Source organism: Ursus arctos, unplaced genomic scaffold (assembly GCF_023065955.2).
Source record: "Ursus arctos isolate Adak ecotype North America unplaced genomic scaffold, UrsArc2.0 scaffold_26, whole genome shotgun sequence".
Taxonomy (NCBI): Eukaryota; Metazoa; Chordata; class Mammalia; order Carnivora; family Ursidae; genus Ursus; species Ursus arctos.
This window is the reverse complement of record NW_026622941.1, coordinates 33,580,062-33,600,071: the sequence shown is the minus strand read 5'-3', so window position 1 is coordinate 33,600,071 and position 20,010 is coordinate 33,580,062. Positions and strand designations below refer to the sequence as shown.

General features: G+C 36.9%; 1 protein-coding gene across 4 annotated transcripts in view; it reads left to right on the top strand.

Moving 5' to 3' along the window:
- GXYLT1 (glucoside xylosyltransferase 1) overlaps window positions 1-17,060 on the top strand; it is a 55,788-nt gene extending 38,728 nt beyond the window's left edge. For 3 of the 4 annotated variants that reach the window (XM_048216795.2, XM_048216796.2, XM_048216793.2), the window contains one exon: window positions 11,167-17,060. In XM_048216795.2, coding sequence (XP_048072752.1) covers window positions 11,167-11,328 — 162 coding nt within the window. In that variant the 3' untranslated portion in view covers window positions 11,329-17,060. Of the gene's footprint in view, window positions 1-10,597; window positions 11,071-11,166 lie in introns of those variants that run through there. The other variant, XM_048216794.2, reaches the window with a different exon arrangement.
- The last annotated feature ends 2,950 nt before the right edge of the window (window positions 17,061-20,010 follow it).

The window sequence follows — 20,010 nt, the reverse complement described above, 5'->3', positions numbered from 1 at the left end:
CCACCCCAAGTACCCCATCCCATAGGTGACCAATTTCATTGTTTTCTAGTTTTTCCTTCCTGTATAGAAGATATATATATTTTGTAATCCACCTTTTCTTACACAAAGGTAGCATACTGTTTATATTATTTACTCTGTTTTTTTTTTTGTTTTCACTCAAAATAGTCCAGATATTCATGCATTTAAAATCACTTCCTCTTTTAAATTTTTATTTTAATTCCAGTGTAGTTAACAGACAGTGTTATATTCGTTTCTGGTTACAATATAGTGATTCAACAATTCTGTACATCACCCAGTGCTCATCATGACAAGTGCATTCCTTAATCCCCATTGCTTGCTTCATCCAGCCCCCACCCAGCTTTTTTTCCTTTTTTTTTTAAACAGCTGTATCCTACTCTATTTTCTGTAGATACCAGAGTTTATTCAAGCAGTCTCTTACATTTGACATTTTGGTATTTTCCAAAATTGTGAATTCAGAATCAGCAGTGCATAACCTTGCCATATGTGTATTTGTATTGATGGGATGTATCTTCAGGGTAAGTTGCTGCAAGTGGGATTAGGGATTGAAGATGCTGCCGATTTCCCCTACAGACGGATTGTTTGAATTCCTGCCCACATTTTATGAGGAGGCCTTTTCCCCAACAACCTCATCGATGGAGTGTATTTGCAAGCTTTTAAAATTTAGCCATTCTAATGACTGAGAAATGGAATCTTAGTTTTTTGTTTGTTTTTTTAGTTTAGTTTTAATTTGCCTTTCTCTTATGAGTGAGGTGAACATCTTTTTATATATTTAAGGGACGTTTTTATATCTTTTTTTTTTTTGGGGGTGAATTTTCTTTCAAATCTTGTACCTTTCCTGTATGTTTTAAAAAATGATTTTATTGATAAATAATTTACAATATGACAAAGTTCACTCATTTAAAGTGTATAATTTAGTGGGTTTTAGCATATTTTCAGAGTTGTGCAACCATCACATTTCGGTCTTTACTTCCCCCCTTCCTGCCAATTGTTGCAAGTTCTTTGTATATTGGGGATATTAGTTATCTGTGATAGCTGCTGGAAATACTTTCTCCTAGTTCTACTTTATTTATGGCATTTTTTGCTATTAGGAATTTGGTTTTGGGGACGCCTGGGTGGCTCAGTCAGTTAAGCGTGTGCCTTCAGCTCAGGTCATGATCCCAGGTTCCTGGGATCAAGTCCCACATTGGGCTCCCTGCTCAGGGGGAAGCCTGCTTCTCCCTCACCTTCTGCCCCTGCTTGTGCTCTTTCTTTCTCTCTGTGTCTTGAGAAAATAAATAAAATAATAAATAAATAAAATCTTTTAAAAAATTTGGTTTTAAAAAATTTTATGTAATCAAGTTTTTTAAAAAGCTTTAAGGAAAAAAAACAGAATTAGAAAGCCTTTTTCTTCCTACATTCAGGATATGGTAACATTCATCTACATACTGTGTGATCTGTTACATGTAGCCTTCTGATCAATTTGGAATTTACTCTTTTGTATTGGGTGAGAAAGGGGTCTTTTTCCAAATGGCTGTCTTGTCCCAACACTCATCTGTCCATTTGTTTGTTTGTCCTACTCCTTTTTTCTTTTCACATCTTTTAAATTCTAGTTAACATACAATGCAATACTGGTTTCAAGAATAGTTTGGTGATTCATCACTTACATACAACACCCTGTGCTCATAACAAGTGCCCTCCTAATACCTATCACCCATCTAGTCCATCCCTCACCCACCTCCCTCCATCAGCCCTCAGTTTGTTCTCTGTCTTTAAGAGTCTCTTATGGTTTGTTTCCCTCTCTTTTTTTCTTTTTTCCCCCCTCCCATATATTCATCTGTTTTTAAATTTGACATATGAGTGAAATCTTATGGTATTTGTCTTTCTCTGACTTATTTTGCTTAGCAGAATACACTAGCTTCATCGATGTCATTGCAAATAGCAAAATTTCATTATTTTTGATGGCTGAGTAATAGTACATTGTAGATATATACCACATCTTCTTTATTCATTCATCTGTCAGTGGACATCTGGGCTCTTTCCATAGTTTGGCTATTGTAGCCATTGCTGCTGTAAACATTGGGGGGTATGTGCCCCTTCGAATCACTTTTTGTATCCTTTGGGTAAATACCTAATAGTGCAGTTGCTGGATCGTAGGGTAGTTCTATTTTTAACTTTTTGAGGAACCTCCATGCTGTTTTCCAGAGTGGCTGTACCAGCGTGCATTCCCACCAACAGTGTGGGAGGGCTTTCCCTTTCTTCACATCCTTGCCAACACCTGTTGTTTCCTGAGTTGTTAATTTTAGCCATTCTGACAGGTGTGAGGTGCTGTCTCATTGTGGTTTTGATTTGTATTTGCCTGATGTCAAGTGATGTTGAACATCTTTTCATGTGTCTGTTGGGCTTTTGGATGTCTTCTTTGGAGAAATGTCTGTTCATGTCCTCTGCCCATTTCTTGACTGGCTTATTTGTTTTTTGGGTGTTGAGTTTGATAAGTTCTTTATACATTTTGGATACTAGCCCTTTATCTAATATGTCATTTGTGAGTATCTTCTCCCATTCCGTAGGTTGCCTTTTAAAGGTTTTCTTGATTGTTTCCTTCAGGGTGCAGAAGCTTTTTATCCTGATGTAGTCCCAATGGTTCATTTTGGCTTTTGTTTCCCTTGCCGCTGGAGACATGCCTAGCAAGAAGTTGTGGCAGCTGAGGTCAAAGAGGTTGCTGCCTATGTTCTCCTCTAGAATTTTGATGGATTCCTGTCTCACATTTAGGTCTTTTATCCATTTTGAATTTATTTTTCTGTATGGTGTAAGAAAGTGGTCGGTTTCATTCTTCTGCATGTGGCTGTCCAGCGTTCCCACCATCATTTGTTGAAGGGACTCTCTGTTTCCATTGGATGTTCTTTCCTGCTCTGTCAAAGATTAGTTGACTGTAGAATTGAGGGTCCATTTCTGGGTTCTCTCTTCTGTTCCATTGATCTAGGTGTCTGTTACCTGTGCCAGTACCCTACTGTCTTGATGACTAGAGCTTTGTCGTATAGCTTGAAGTCTGGCATTGTGATGCCTCCAGCTTTGATTTTCTTTTTCAACATTTGGCTATTTGGGGTCTTTTGTGGTTCAATACAAATTTTAGGATTGTTTGTTCTAGCTCTGAAAAATGCTGGTGGCATTTTGATAGGGATTGCTTTAAATGATTGCTTTGGGTAGTATAGACGTTTTTAACAATGCTTGTTCTTTCCAGTCCATGTGCTTGGAATGTGTTTCCATTTCTTTGTGTCTTCCGCAGTTTCTTTCATCAGTGTCCCGTAGTTTTCAGAGTACAGATCTTTTATCTCTTTGGTTAGGTTTATTTCTAGGTATCTTATGGGTTTTGATGCAATTGTAAATGGGATTCATTCCTTGATTTTTCTCTCTGCTGCTTCATTGTTTGTGTATAGAAATGCAACAGACTTCTGTGCACTGATACTATATCCTGCAACTTTGCTGAATTCCTCTGTCAGTTCTAGCAGTTTTTTGGTGGAGTCTTTTGGGGTTTCTATATAGATTATCATGTCATCCGCAAATAAAAAGTTTGACTTCTTCCTTGCTGACTTGGATGCCTTTTATTTCTTTTTGTTGTCTGATTGCTGAGGCTAAGACTTCCAGTACTATGTTAAATAGTAATGGTGAAAGTGGGCATCCCTGTCTTGTTCTTTACAATAGAGGGAAAGCTCTGTTTTTCCCCGTTAAAGATGATATTAGCTTGTATAACGGTATATAGTAGTTATGATGTTGAGGTATGTTCCGTCTGTCCCTACTTTGTTGAGGGTTTTTGTTTATTTTTTTGGTTTTTAAAGAGTTTGCTTGTTTATTTATTTATTTTAGAGATACAAAGCAGGGAGAGGAGCCGGGGGAGAGGGACAAGTGGACTCCATGCCCGACACAGGGCTGAGATCATGACCTGAGCTGAAATTGAGTTGGACACTCATCTAACTGAGCCAGGTGCTCTGAGGGTTTTTATCAAGAATGGATGCTGTCTTTGTCAAATACTTTTTCTGTATCTGTTAAGAGGATGATATGGTTCTTATCCTTTCTTTTATTAATGTGGTGTATCACAGTGATTTGATTTGCTAATACTGAATGACCCTTTATAGCCCAGGAATAAATCCCACTTGATCGTGGTGAATGATTTTTTTTTTTTTTTAAGATTTTATTTATTTGAGAGAGAGAAAGAACACGAGCACGGGGAGAGGGAGAGGGACAAGCAGACTCCCCAGTGAGCAGGAAGCCTGACGCAGGACTTGATCCGAGCCTGGGGTCATGGCCTGAGCTGAAGGCAACTACCGACTGAGCCACCCAGATGCCCAAATGATTCTTTTAATGTACTGTTGGATTTTATTTGCTATATCTTGTTGAGAATTTTTGCATCCATGTTCATCAGGGATATTGGCCTGTAATTCTCCCTTTTGGTGGGGTCTTTGTCTGGTTTTGCAATCAAGGTAATGCTAGCCTTTTAGAAGGAGTTTGGAAGTTTTCCTTCCATTTCTGTTTTTTTGGAACAACTTGAGAAGAATAAGTATCAATTCTTCTTTAAATGTTTGGTAGAATTGGGAAGCCATCTGGCCCTGAACTTTTGTTTGTTTGGAGATTTTTGGTAACTGATTCACTTTCTTCACTGGTTATGGGTTTCTTCAAATTTTCTATTTCTTTCTGTTTCAGTTTTGGTAATTTGTGTGTTTCTAGGAATTTATCCATTTCTTCCAGATTGCCCAGTTTGTTGGCATAAAATTTTTTGTAATATTTTCTTATTGTTTGTATTTCTGTGGGCTTGGTTGTGATCTCTCCTCTTTCATTCATGATTTTATTTACTTGGGTCGTTTCTCTTTTTGATAAGTCTGGCTAGGCTTTATCAGTTTTATTAATTCTTTCCAAGAGCTAGCTCTTAGTTTTGTTGATCTGTTTTACTGTTTTTTTTTGTTGTTGTTGTTTCTGTATTGTTTATTTTTGCTCTGATCTTTATGATTTCCCTTCTTCTGCTGGCGTTAGGCATTATTTGTTGTTCCTTTTATAGCTCCTTTAGGTGTAAGGTTAGGTTGTATATTTGAGACTTCTTGCTTCTTGATTTAGGCCTATATTGCAGTATCTTTCCCTCTTAGGACTGCTTTTGCTGCATCCTAAAGGTTTTGGACTGTTGTGTTTTCATTTTCATTTGCTTCCATGTATTTTTTTATTTCTTCTTTAATTTCTTGCTTAACCTAGTCATTCTTTGGTGGGATGTTCTTTAACCTCCATGTATTTGTGGTCCTCCTAAATATTTCCTTGTGGTCGACTTCAAGTTTCATGCATTGTGGTCTGAAAATATGCATGGAATGATCTCAGTCTTTTTATACTTGTTGAGGGCCAATTCGTGACCCAGTACGTGATCTGTTCTGGAGAATGTTCAACATGCACTCAAAATGAACACACATTTGTTTAAAAGCCTATCTTTAACCCAAAGATTTGAGATACTTTATCATATACTGAAGTTCCATTTTGTAATTTCTGAATTTTCTCTTTTGTTCCCCTGGTTTGTCTAATTGTGCATTAATGCCACACTATTTTAGTTATAAAGGCGTTGTACTATGTTTTAATATATGGTGGATTACTCCCTCCTCAGAGCCTGTTCTCAAGTGTTTTCCTAGCTATTGCATATTTATTTTTCCACAAATATTAACTCATTTAACTTAAAAAACAAATATTAACTCATTAACTCAAAAAACTGTATTTTTATTGGGAGTGAATCAGTTTCTTATATTAACTTAGGAGCCGCTGACGTTTTGATGGTATTGGGACATCTTAAGAACAAGGGCTGTCTTTCCATTTGTTCTTTCAGGAATGTTTAATAGATTTCTTCATTCAGATTTTGAACATCTTTTAAGTTTATGCTTAGGTATTTTATCTTCTTTGTTGCCTTTGTAAGTGGGGTTTCCTCTTTTAAGCATCTGCTTTATATTGAGTTTGAGAAAATTATACTGCCTCTTTCCCACCCTTGCTCCAGATATCTGTTCTTTTTTTTTTTTTTTCTCCTTATTCTTGCAATCTTCTTTTATGTGATTAAGGTGGGTTGACAGGGACAGGTGACTATATTTTACATACCTCTAGTTTGTTGCATGAACCGGGTTTCCATGAATATGTTGGGGACCAAAACTTGGGGCAAGTCCAAATGAAGATTGGATTATGATTTTGCTTAACGGGCTATATCCTCACTGTCTATGCAGTGAATTACGTGGGGAGAAGTATACCTGGGGAGAAATATATGTGACCACTTATCTCTCATGCAGATGTACTCTTTGTTCTGCTAGACTGTGCCTAATCTTATGTGGACGTGAAGACAGAACATAAGTAAATAACAGAAGTGCTAGTTTGATTTAAGTGTGGGGATCAGGAGAAGAGCTGATTGCCTCTGTTTTTTAGATTCTTATTCTTTTTATTGCTAATGACTGGTCTAGTACAGCCTCATTAATAGGAATGAGGATGAAAATATTTAACTGTAATCCATTGTGACAGAAACTGTACTGGAACTGTAAGAGAGTATAAGAGCTTTGTTTGCCTTGAAGGGCCAGGGAAAGCTTGTGCCTCACTCAAAGGAGGCCTTTGAAGTGGGCCTTGAATGAGGAAGAGTTTTCCAGGAGCAGGGTCTGTCTGGTCAGAGTACTGCCTGAGAAAAAGGCTCAGGGGTTTTCAATACAAAAAACACTTTTTTCATGAAAAGTCCGTGGAGAGGTCAGGTGTGGAGCTGTTCAGCTGGAGTGGAGTGCGGGGTGAAGGTAGGCAGTGGCTGGGCTGGGATCAGTGTGGTGATGATATGCCGCGTCAAGGTGGTGATCTGCAATGATAAGGAATTGAAATTCTTTCCTGGAGATCAGTGTTTCTCAAACTTGGTGGTAGGCAAAGTGCTAATGACATTGTAGGCTACCACTTTGTGTATTATTTCTTCTGTAAACTTGGCAGATAAAGTTTCTGTATAATCAGTTTATCATGATATAGCTACACTCACTGAAGAATTCTAAAATTTAGTGTTGATGTTCATTTTAATGTAGCAGACCTTATATGCCCCCAGAAATCAATTTTGTATATTAATGCTTTATCATGGGTTGTCAAATGGTGATAAAAATGAAGAAAAGTACTTTTGTGGTTCTGAGACTGCAGAATAGAAAAGAAATGCATTCCTATAAAAACATGATTTCTTTGTTTCCTTTGAGCATTAAGAAAATCCATTATTAAGGAATTAAATTTCACTAGTTTTATTTGGTCTTTTCTTAGAGCTTTGGTAAATATATACCTTTAAAAACCCGAGTAATGGTTTTAAGCTGACTAATTACACTTCATTTAAAAAAAAATAAATCTTTTAAAATGATTTCAAATACTGAATTGATTATTTGTGTTTGTTTTGTATCTGTATTAACTATAGCTGTGTCTTTCCATTTTTCACTTTAATGAAGTTAATCAGTCTTTTATGGTGCTCTTGGTTAGTGTTTTTATCTTCCCTTATCTATAATTCAATGAGAAGTGTAATTTTTAAAAGCAATGTATTCAGACAAGGGTATTTATGCAAGTTTCAGACAGAAGCTTAGTCATAGCCATTGAATGCAATGAACAATATGAGTTATAAAGGATATGAACCATCTTTAAAATGTAAATGCATGGCTGTGTCTTCCAGCAAATCAGGTTTTACAGTCCATACATATTTGTTAAATATTAGTTGTTGAGTGAATAAAAATATTAAGATTAAAAATTGCAAATGCAAAATGGGAACAAAACATTTTATTGCTCTATAAGGTATTTTCTGCTTCATGTATTTCATTCTGAATTACATTTCTTGGTGGTTCTGTGTTAACTTTGATTTACTTCACATCCTGCTTATATTTGCATAACTATCTCTGCAAGGGAGTCGTCCCGAGTGTTTCCCTTCTGTGCTATGGTCGTCCCGCACCTTGTCCATGGAGGATATGTTTCAAGCCCCCCAGTGGATGTCTGAAACTAAAGATAGTACTGAACCCTATATATACTATGTTTTTTTTCCTATACATACATATCTCTGATAGAGTTTAATTTATAAATTAAACACATAAGAGACTTGAGAACAGTAATAATGAAGTAGAACAGTTATAAAACAATACATTGTAATAAAAGTTACATGAATGTGATCTCTCAAAACAGTTTATTGCCCTATAGGCATCCTTTCCTTGTGATGATGTGAGATGATAAGATGCCTTTGTGATGAGATGAAGTGAGGTGAATGATGTAGGCTTTGTCATGTAGCGTTAAGCTACTGTTGACCTGCGACAGTATGTCAGGAGGAGGATCACCTGCTTCCAGACTGCCGTTCGCCGCAGGGAAAGTGAAATTGTGGTTTAGGGTGTACTGTTGTACCTTCTTGTATGTATTTGGCTCTCAGCATTTGTTGGATTGAAATGCCATTCTGCCATATTTTTAAAACATGTTTTATTCTTTGAAAATGCCTCAGGTTCTCTAATTGTGGTCATCTTAGCCTCAATAGTTATTTGCTGTCTTTCATCTGACAGTCTTATATGTAAAGCATGACCTTCTTAAAAGTGTGTGCACTGCATACTGTGCCAATGAAGGAGTGATTAACTGTATCAGGAAAGGCTTCTCAGAAGTGCTGATATTTGAACTGAGCTAGAAGGATGAGTACCAGGCATAGAAGGAAAAGTGAAAATGAGTGAGGCAGAGCATACTGTGCAGAAAAAGGCCTACAGTCAGGTAAGGCCACATGTGGCCTCTGGGAAGGGGAACACCTAGATGCAAGTTATGTCCCGCACAACTCTGTAGTGCTGCAGATTATGTGAATGGCAGAATGTGCCATGACTTCAGGCTATATTTATATGGGTGGCAATTTTGGTAATTTATCATCTTTTCCCTGAAAGGTCAAATTAGTTGTGTTATATGGTGGACTAAAAGAGCTCTAATTCATGAGTCACTGTTTTTATTTTAGAAAAATCTTCAAAATACTTAGGGAAGAAAAAAACTTTTTTTAATTCTTTATTTACTTAAGTAATCTCTACACCCAACAAAGGGCTCGAACTCATGACCCCAAGATCAAGAGTCACATGCTTCTCCTACTGAGCCAGCTAGGCACCCCATGAAAAAAAAATTTTTTAACCACAAACACTGGGCTTCAAATAACATGAAAATGAATAAACTGAATCTCAAGTACTTCATATTTTTGGGAATTAACTTTTAAACACCTTTGTAATGTTGTCATTTTCTTTTTAAAAATTTTTAAAAATTTTTCATTATGTTCAGTTAGCCAACATATAGTAGTACATCATAATTGTTGTAGTGTTCAGTGATTCATTAGTTGCGTATAATACCCAGTGCTCACCCCAACAGGTGCCCTCCTTAAAACTCATCACCTGGTCACCCCATGTTGTCATTTTATTTTCATTGTTTAGTAAGAAAAAGATCACAGTTTGGGCTTCCCATTGTCATTGGCCTCTCAACCACAGTGGTCCAGGGATGTTTTTGGTACACAGTGAGATGTTACTTGACAGTGTTACTTGATAAAAGTGATAAGCCTTGATAAAGGCTGCCTTTTTCAACATGGCTGCTGCTTTTAACCCCAAATAAATTTTAGGTGTATCTATATACAGCACTTAAAAAAATAACTAAATAAACCAATCCAGCTTTTATAAGTTTCTCCCAGATACCTACATGCCAGTTTCATTACATTCTTCCTAGTTAAGCATCCTCTCCTCTTTTTGTTTTTAATCTTCTAAACAATGTTTATCTTCAGTGTATGTGATTGGGTTTAAAAATCACCCTAAGGAAAAAAAAAAACACCCTAAGAGTGATGGTTTCATGCAGTTAATGCTCATAGTTTTCTTTCTGAAGCGATACTGAGGGTCAGTATCTCTTTACATCTCTACACTGATAAAAGCCATGTTACTAAGTTCATCCTGTTCTCCAGAGATTGGCTACAGCTTCCCATGGACTCACTAATTGTGATTCAAGTGGCACTTTCCTCTCCCTCAGTGTCATGCTAGTGAGTCTTGGGGATCACCTTAGGTCATTTGAGCTCTCCGAGATTTCAGGTTCTGCATTTCCTTCAGGAGCTTGCATTTTTCACTGACTCTAAACTTTCACATAAAATGCTCCATTTTTTAAGCCCTATCTATCTTTCTAATGCCTAGTTGCAAACGCCAAATAAAAAATATAGCTGGTTGAGGGGCGCCTGGGTGGCACAGCGGTTGAGCATCTGCCTTCGGCTCAGGGCGTGATCCCGGCGTTCTGGGATCGAGCCCCACATCAGGCTCCTCCGCTATGAGCCTGCTTCTTCCTCTCCCACTCCCCCTGCTTGTGTTCCCTCTCTCACTGGCTGTCTCTATCTCTGTCGAATAAATAAATAAAATCTTTAAAAAAATATATATATATAGCTGGTTGAAAACACTAAAATCACAAGTTATTTCCACTTAATAACTGCTACTATAGTATTTTTCAAAATCTATTCCTTGGGATATTATATATATTTTACAGTAAAAAAAGGACTCTGGTCAAAATGTATTTTGGAACCAGTAGGCCAAACAACAGTCCACACATGTATTTTTCATTTTCCTGTTTACAGCTTTTCATGTGCCGGCGTGAGTTCCCACGAAGAGTGCGTGATGTGGAGCAGCTCCCAAATGCATTTACCCATGGGGCCACTTTGTATAGTTAGGGCTCTTTGCAAAACCCTGAACTATGCTGTCATTTTGCATTCATTCCTCTCACTCCATGCCTCTCTCTCAATTCTTTGTAGTCCAGCCTCAACACTATTATCGGAGTGAGTTTTGGCTTTCCTTAGTGTCTCTCAGATACATACCTTCAGAGCTTTTGGTCATCATCTCACACTAGCCAGTGTCTCTGGGCCTTCTCCGCTCTTGCACATGTTCTTCCCTTGGCTTGTAATGCCCTGCCTCCATTACCTCTTCTCTGAAAAACTTTCCCTGATGCCCTCAGTGATTTACTGTGACTTTCTCCCTCCTCTAATGTGAGGTCATACTTCCATTTAATTCCTTGAAAATATCTGTTGAGCATGTGTACTTTTTTGTGAGACTAAGTGGAAGTTAACAATATTAAATTGAAGAAGTTTGGAGAATAACCAAATTTATATATATGTATATATCTTTGTCTTTTTATTTTTTTTTTCTCTAGTGTTCTTTTAAAGATGACAACATCCGTTCCTTATTAAAACCTTTAGAACTAGAACTACAAAAGACAGTCCATACGTACTGTGGAAAAATTTACAAAATATTTATCAAACAGCTAACAAAAAGCATACAAGATCGTTATGATAGACCACCAAAGGAAAGGTGATCCTTGGTGACCATTAAATCAAATGAGTTAAAACAACAAAATATCAGAGGACATGTGTGAAGGAATGGTCTTTGATGAAGTATTCAGGAAGGAATTATTCATCTTCAGAATAATTGTTTCTCCTGAAGAAGTTAAATGAGCATATATTCAAGCAATGAAGAATAAGTTAAAGTCTTGGACTCCAACAAGAAGACATTTTTGATCTCTGGTGTTTTGTAATGTTATTTGCTGTCAGTCCAGTATTGATGAAAATATCGAATGGTTTGTAGCCTACAGACTTTGGTTGACTCTTCTCAAGTGAGTAGGAACAGTAGGGGTGTATGGATGGACAAAATGTACCTCAGACACAGTGAAAACACTCAAACTGTGAGTATAGCAATAATTTTATGTCAGCACTAACCTCACTTTAAATGTGTGACAGAAAGTTTACAGGAACAGAACATGTTCTGTTTCTAAAGCAATGCGATGGAACCGGTGTAACCATTGACAATCGATGTGTGCCTTTATACATTTCATCTCCGTTTGAGAATCCTCCTGTGACAATCATGTTTAAAATTAGATTATAAGTAAGCTGCATGTTAAAATTGAGCTATCTAAGAAAGTGGGAAAACCATAAAAATGTTGGAGTTTTAGTCTGTGTTTGTGAAATGTAGTATTTTCATTTGTATATGTTAACCTGTTGCCAAAACTCAGATCTGAGATTGTTAAACAGATATTTTTGAAAATTTTCATCACTTTAAATGAAAATTTTCAGCTTTACTGGGCATTCTGGAAGCAAAACATATGCTGATCATAAAGTGAGAATTAACTAGTATACTTACGTGATTGTGGAAAATGTGATGGACCAAAAGGCATAAGCTATATACTTCCTGTGAACAGTAATTTTAGTTACAATGAAGCAGAAAAAAGTGGTCCACTTAAACTTTTTTCTTCTACCTCAGAATGGCTTTGCAAGATACTTTTGAAGAAGCAAATGTAGAGAGCCTTACCTTAAGTCAGTCAGACAACTTCCGTGGGTGATTTGGATTCAGAAGATTGTTCTATCCGAGTATAGAAAAAGTAGTTTGATTGGGTTACTGTGCGTATCTTCCTTTTTTGAACATCACTTAAGACATTTTTTTTAATCTTGACAATAAGAAAAATATTACTTCTCTTAGTGTTCTTGACTGCTCTCTAACATAACTGTAGATTCTGAGTACTTAGCATGTATTGTGCTGTGGCATATATCTCATTTTATTAAGTGCTATATGGTTATTCGTTTTCCTCTATGGTATCTTAATACTTAAATAGAGAAGGAAAAATCATGAAGAAAAAAAACCACTTATGTGAAAAAAGTGGTGATCAGCTTTATAAAGATAGAGTGTCCTCTGTGGAGACATGGCATATGCCGAAAGACATGGTCAGTACAGTTGTCCCCTGTCTTTTGCAGTTCAGTCAGGGCAAATTGAGAGAGGAAGGTGTAAAAAAGGCAAATTAGAAGTTGATAACCAGCCCAGCACTCTTTGAACAGATGCGTTTAGAGAACACAATCTGCATGTCCTTGGCAGAATGCCATGGTGAATGTAAGCACTTGTGAACTGTGCGGAAATTGAGTTTACTGAGTAGAAAATGAGAATCCTGGAATTTTGGACTTTGGAAGGTATATATAAGATCATTTCTAATGGTCCCCGAAAGAGAACTCTGCCTGTCTGGATTAGACCCTCATGGGGAATTTGTTGAGCGTGGATCCCCGGGGTTCCCCTTAGACTTCTTGGACACTGTGTCTAGGACAGGGGCTGCCAATGTTTTTTTAATGAAGAGATTTTTAAAACTACATAGAAGTAGAGAGAATAGTACAGTGGTACTCATCGCCCAGATCAAACACTTAAATATCTTACCATATTTGTGTCCTCTGTTCCTTTTCCTTTCACTGAAGTGTCTTAAAGAAAATGCCTGCTAGCCTGTCATTTTACTGCTGTGAGTACTTCGGTAACTACAATGACATCATACCTCCTTTGGCTTCAGTTACTATCCATTCCTAAGCAAATTTCCTTAAATGTCTCCAGTGTTAGATTAGGGTGCAAAAATAAGTCATCTTATGATTCTATTTTTAGTAAGCATCTCAGATGATTTTGATGTCAGCTAGTTTGGGAACTACTGGGAATCATTTTGCCAAGTTGAAGGTTGAAGTTAGGATACCATAATTCTTGGCACAGTTAGTAGATTATAAATGTGATTCTGAAATATTAGAGGAATTGGGGTTATTGGCAAGATTTGAATTTATATTATTTGTAAGTTTCTTAGGTTTAATTTCCTCAGTGAACACAGACTCTCAGCCCCATGGGCTCTAATAAAGTGAGTTGGGGCTATGTAGAGTGTTGTCCTGATTTAATCCAACTGGACTATGTATCTCTGGTCTCATGTTATGCTTATTTACACTGTTAAACACTCCACATTGTGGGTCAATTAGAAGGTTTTTCGTCTGGTTTTATTCAGACCTGACCTAATTGGGCATTTCACCATAAATTGGGATATGGTGAAAACTTAGGGATTATATTTACCTAAAATCTAGGGTATCACAGAAAGTCCATAATAATAGTAAAATGAGTTTTCCTAATTTTTCTTTAGATAAGGTAACTTTTTCTTTGAGAATTTTTAAGAAACGCAGTTCTCAGCATTAATGAGGTTAAATTTATAGAACAAGTTAGAGAACATATTATATTTCTTTTCATAAAAGTGTATCTATGCATTTTATATAAATTACATTATGTATTCTTTGAGTCTTTGTGTTAGAACAATTCCGACCTCAGAACTATCTCTGGGCTACAGTATTACCAAAGTGGAATGACTTTAAAATGTAGTCAAACTTCATTTGTATGAAGTAGCCATCTTAAAAGAACTTAGAAACCTTTAGAAAATATATATTGTGAAAGCAATACATAATTTTTTTCCCCCGTGTGAAGAATAGTTCATAATGTATAAGGTAACCCAGTTATCTTTTGGACACTTGAGAACCTGAAATAATATTACCGCTTACTCATTGCTCTTTCATCTTGCCTCCTGTCAGATGTTACTGGTATAATGGCAAGAAACCCAGTCTGTGTGTTGTATCTGGATTCTTTTCTTGGTTTGGGACCTCAGGCATATCCTTTCACCTTCTCTGTGCCTTAGGTTTGTAAACAATTGATATGCTCTTCCAAACTCATGAGTCTCAGAAGTCGTAAGTCAGAAAGTTACGTGACTCAGCAGAGAGAATGGATTTGAATGCATTCTACATGGCTAATGCATGCCGCACACGAGCACTAGTGTTGGAGTTCTGTTTTGCCTCCTGTACAGACCATTCTGTTTCCTTAGTGTGAATGTTTTCCGACATGTATTGTATCTCCAGTAAGAATTTGCTTCTATTATGTAAGGAGGAGTTTTTAAGGAAGAGAAAGCAGAGAAGAAAGGAGTGGTCATGAATGAATGAAAAAAAAAAGGGAAGGAAAAGAGAGAAAGTGAGAAAAGTGAGGAAAGAGAAGGGAATAAAAGTGAGAATGGCAAAAGGCAGAGTAAGAGAAAAGATGGAATGAGAGTGGGAAAATCGAGAAGTGGAGGTAGAAACGCTGTGGAAACTGTCACTTTTTGAGTCGTAGGCTCCCCACCCTGTGCCACTGTCTGCCTGCCTTCTGTGTTCAGTTTGTGAGGCCCTCTGGGGTCAGGAAGGGTGCTGGCTTTCATGGAGGCGGGCAGCACAGATGCTCTGGTTTGATTCGTCAATACTGCAGTCCTGTTCAGTCACTGCACTCACTGATCAGAATTTAATGGTAATCATTCAACATTGTATTTCTTTACTGGATTCCAGTTTGTGAGCTGAGACCTATGGAAACATGATGACAAATACCCTCCTTTTTAACGTCGTCCTTTTAGTCCTGCCAGTTGTTAGATTATGCAGGACTAACCACATGGATTCACAGGGGAGGCTCGGGTGGGGGGGATGGCTGGTTAGGCTTGAAGGGGCCCCAGGAATCTATTACAGCAGGTTTCCAGATGATACTGATAGGAAGCCAGATTTGGGAATCACTGCCCTGCCTTGAATGGCAGCTTACACAGTAAATCACATTTATTGATTCCTCAGTGGGCATACTTTCAGTCGAACCATTATAAATGGATTCAAGAGAATAGGAGACAGGAGAAACACACTGAAGGGAAAAGCCTGAAAAGATACTATTCAGTGTCTTTCAGAAGTTTGTATTGTAAGTAGTAAATACCGTAATGGTAATCAGAACCTCTTCGAAGTGTGTTAGAAAGATCATGGATCTGTTGTTACTATTTTTTTTAAGTAACTTTTTTTGGTTCCTTAGAGTAAATAGAGAAGGAGAGTAGTGGTGCAATATGTCAGGTATGGGGCCAGTTATCCATTTATTAAATATACTTTCAAGTGTCTTAAAACAACAGTTGCCTTATTGCATTTTAATATTTAATAAAAGTAGATTAATGATTTGTACTGTAACAGTTATCCTTTTTACATTGCCAAAGCAACCCTTTTTCGCCTCTTAAAGTCTGGCTAAGTTGTTCCGGTGTTTGCTGTTTCCTAATTCACTGAACAGGAAACCAGATTTCTAAAACTAAGTTATATAACCTTAAGTCTAAGAGGTGGTACAGGAATGTTGTTTTCTTTTTTTATCTAAAAATGAATATGTTGTTAATTCAAATGTCTAGGAATTAGAGAACCATGAGAAGAATGTGAAATAGCATGTTGGACTAGGCAATTTAAAATTAATGTCAAATTTACTTTTAAATGGAAAACAACCTATTTTCACCTCATCAGTACCAATAATTTCCAATGTCTAATGGGATTATTTCTTTAGAATTTCCTGTAAACTCAGTTTTTTAAACAAAAGAGTGCCTTTGAAAAAATAGGGGGAAAAATGAAATTTCTCTTACTACCAGTATTGTGAATGTTATTTGAAGGGTCTGTGGTCAGGCATTTTAATATCAAACTTAAGAACTGATGTGGAGCCTTTGCTTATGTTTGATTTATATATACAATCTGAATTTGCAAACATACTCAAACACATAATACCATAGCGACTCCTTGTAAAACACGAGAACGTAACAGTGTTATATTCCATTTAAAAAGTAAATTGACTTTGACTATAATAGCAAATAGCTGTTTTCAACTTTGTATAAAATCTCTTCAGGGAATATTGGAATGTTATGCAAAAGTAATTCCGGGCTTGTTGTATACCTATGGAATATGTCATCCATTCAAGACTTAGCGGAACCCACATGCATAATATGCACTGTCATCCGTATTTGAGAGCCGGACCAATGGTTTTTGATGGATGTTATAACAAGATCTTGAAGGAGATCATGGTTTGCACCTGTTCCTGAAATAAAAAACTGGAAAGGTTGCAGGTGTTTCAATTTTTCACAGGCATTTTGCATAAATATATTAATATTTTGAGTAGTAATGGTTCTAAAGCTTCAGGAAGGCCTGTTGGTGTACTGTGATATGTAGAAACTACTACCTTTAAACTGCTTTTTACCTTAAAATATTATGATTTTAGGATAATTTGGATATCTTCCTCCAAGTATTTTGTGTATTTTAAAATTTATTAAAGGGAAGTAAGATTATAGATTCGGGTGTGACCTGAGAATAATGGAAAATTGCTTTGTTCTGTATTGGAGTTCAAGTCATCTTTTTCTTGAAAAACTGTATTGCTGTTGCTAAATAAACATGTACTCCATAAATGTTTAATATCTTCAAATGGTGTATCTGAATTATTCTATCAATCAAAAACAATTTTGGAATCTTTAGGGTTGGGATGCTTGATAACCAGGAGCATAGGCAGTGGGCAGTTTCTGGACTGGGTATTTCTGCAGCTGAACAATGTCATCAGGAAGTAAAGTACTGTCTGTTTTTCCATTACCATTCTCACCATGTGAGCTTGGTCTCACCACATGGACACAGAGTGACAGCTAACATCCAGATGGCAATGACAACCAGAGGCAGAAATATGTCTTTTTTGTAAGAGGAAGGTTCTGCTTGCATAGCCATAATCATATCTGTGCCTAAAACAGTCACTTTGCAAAGGCAATAAAACCAACAATTGGCTCAGACCGTGAAGATCTGCCCCAAACTTAAAGATGGTTTCCCCTTAAAGAATGGCTGCTCTGAGGAAAGGGAACACATCAGGGTTCTATTAGAAGTTGGTGGGGTAGAAGGATTGGGAGCTTGGGAGATAGCTACTGGGTAGGTGACAGACCATACGTTATTTTACTGGCCCAAGTATTTCTTAAAATTTCCAGGGGGATCGCATTTCAGATTAGATTCTGTGCCAGGATGTAATTTTGCTTTGAAAGTTCTCTGTATTGTTATGATCTCACAGTTTGTGGTTTTACATATTTTATTATTTATACAATGGGTTTTTCTAGTCACAATATAAAGGGTTTTAAAAGATTATTGAGGGGCGCCTGGGTGGCACAGCGGTTAAGCGTCTGCCTTCAGCTCAGGGCGTGATCCCGGCGATCTGGGATCGAGCCCCACATCAGGCTCTTCCGCTATGAGCCTGCTTCTTCCTCTCCCACTCCCCCTGCTTGTGTTCCCTCTCTCGCTGGCTGTCTCTATCTCTGTTGAATAAATAAATAAAATCTTTAAAATAAAATAAAATAAAAGATTATTGAGATGATGACTGCTTCTAAGAAGCAGTTCTTTGAAATTCATGATGAAAAATGTATTAATAAATACTTATTAGCAATCCTTGTATTTTCAACTAAATCTTTTATAAGTTACAAAATGTCCCCATTGAAACAAATTCAGATAATACAGAAGAAAAAAGTATGTGAAGTAATGCAATCCCTATCAAAATACCAAAAGCAATTTCACAGAACTAGAACAAATAATCCTAAAATTTCTATGGAACCACAAAAGACCCCAAATACTCCAAGCAATCTTGAGAAAGAAGAACAAAGTTGGAGGTACCACAATCCCAGACTTCCCCTAAGATACACGACAAAGTTGTAGTAATCAAAACAGTATGGTGCTGGCACAGAAATAGACAATGGATCCACAGGACAAAATAGAGAGCCGAGAAATAAACCCACATTTATATGGTCAATTAATTTATGACAGGAGGCAAGAATATATAATAGGGAAAAGACAAGCCTCTTCAACAAATGGTGTTGGGAAAACTGGAAGCTACATGCAAAAGAGTGAAACTGGACCACTTTCTTACACCATACACAAAAATAAAATGGATTAAAGACCTAAATGCAAGGCATAAAACTATAAAACTCTGAGAAGAAAATACAGACAGTAATCTCTTTGACATCAGCTGTAGAAACATTTTTCTAGATATGTCTCCTCAGGCAAGGGAAACAAAAGCAAAATAAAACTGGGACTATACCAAAATAAAAAGCTTTTGCACAGTGAAGGGAACCATCACAAAACAAAAAGACAAACCGATGAAGAAGATAATTTGCAAGTGAGATCTGATAAGGAGTTAATGTCCAGAATATAAAAAGAACTTAAGTAACTCAACACCAAAGAATCAACTAATCCAGTTAAATAATAGAGGAGAGGACAGACATTTTTCCAAAGACCTACAGATAAAAACAGACACATGAAAAGATGCTCAACATCACTAATCATGGAAATGGAAGTTAAGACTATAATGAAATGTCACCCCACACCTGTTAGAATGGCTAAAATAAAAAACACAAGAAATAAGACTTGGTGAGGATGTGGAGAAAAAGGAACCCTTGTGTACTGTTCATGGGAATGCAAACTGTTGCAGCCACTGTGGAAAATAGTGTGGAGGTGCCTCAAAAATTTAAAAATAGAATTACCATATGATTCAGTAATCCCACGACTTGGGTGTTTGCCTAAAAAAGATGAAAACACTAATTTGAAAAGATATATGCACTCTTATATTTACTGCAGCATTATTTACAATAGCCAAGATATGAAAGCAACCCAGCACATCCATCTACAGAAATGGATAAAGAAGATGTGGTATATAGAGATACATAGATTATAGATATACAGAAGAAATATATATACATACGTACACACTACGGGATATTGCTCAGCTGCAAAAAAGAATGAGATCTTGCCATTTGCAGCAACATGGTTAGAACCAGAGGTTATAGGGGCGCCTGGGTGGCACAGTGGTTAAGCGTCTGCCTTCGGCTCAGGGCGTGATCCCGGCGTTATGGGATCGAGCCCCACGTCAGGCTCCTCCGCTGTGAGCCTGCTTCTTCCTCTCCCACTCCCCCTGCTTGTGTTCCCTCTCTCGCTGGCTGTCTCTATCTCTTTCAAATAAATAAATAAAATCTTAAAAAAAAAAAAAAAGAACCAGAGGTTATAATACTAAGTGAAATAAGAGAAACAAAAATACCACACGATTTCACTCATATGTGGAATTTAAGAAATAACAAATGAACAAAGAAGAGAAAAAATAAACCCAAACTCTTAAATACAGATAATAAACTGGTGGTTGCCAGAGGGGAGATGGTGGGGGAATGGGTGAAATTGATAAAGGGAAGTAAAAGTACACATACTGTGATGAGCACTGAGTAATGTATAGAATTGTAAAATCACTATATTGTATACCTGAAACTAATATAACACTACATTAATTATACTTCAAGTATACAAAGTCTTTTGCTGTGCACGTGTATCTGTAAGACACACAACGAAGGTATGGTTGGGCCCTA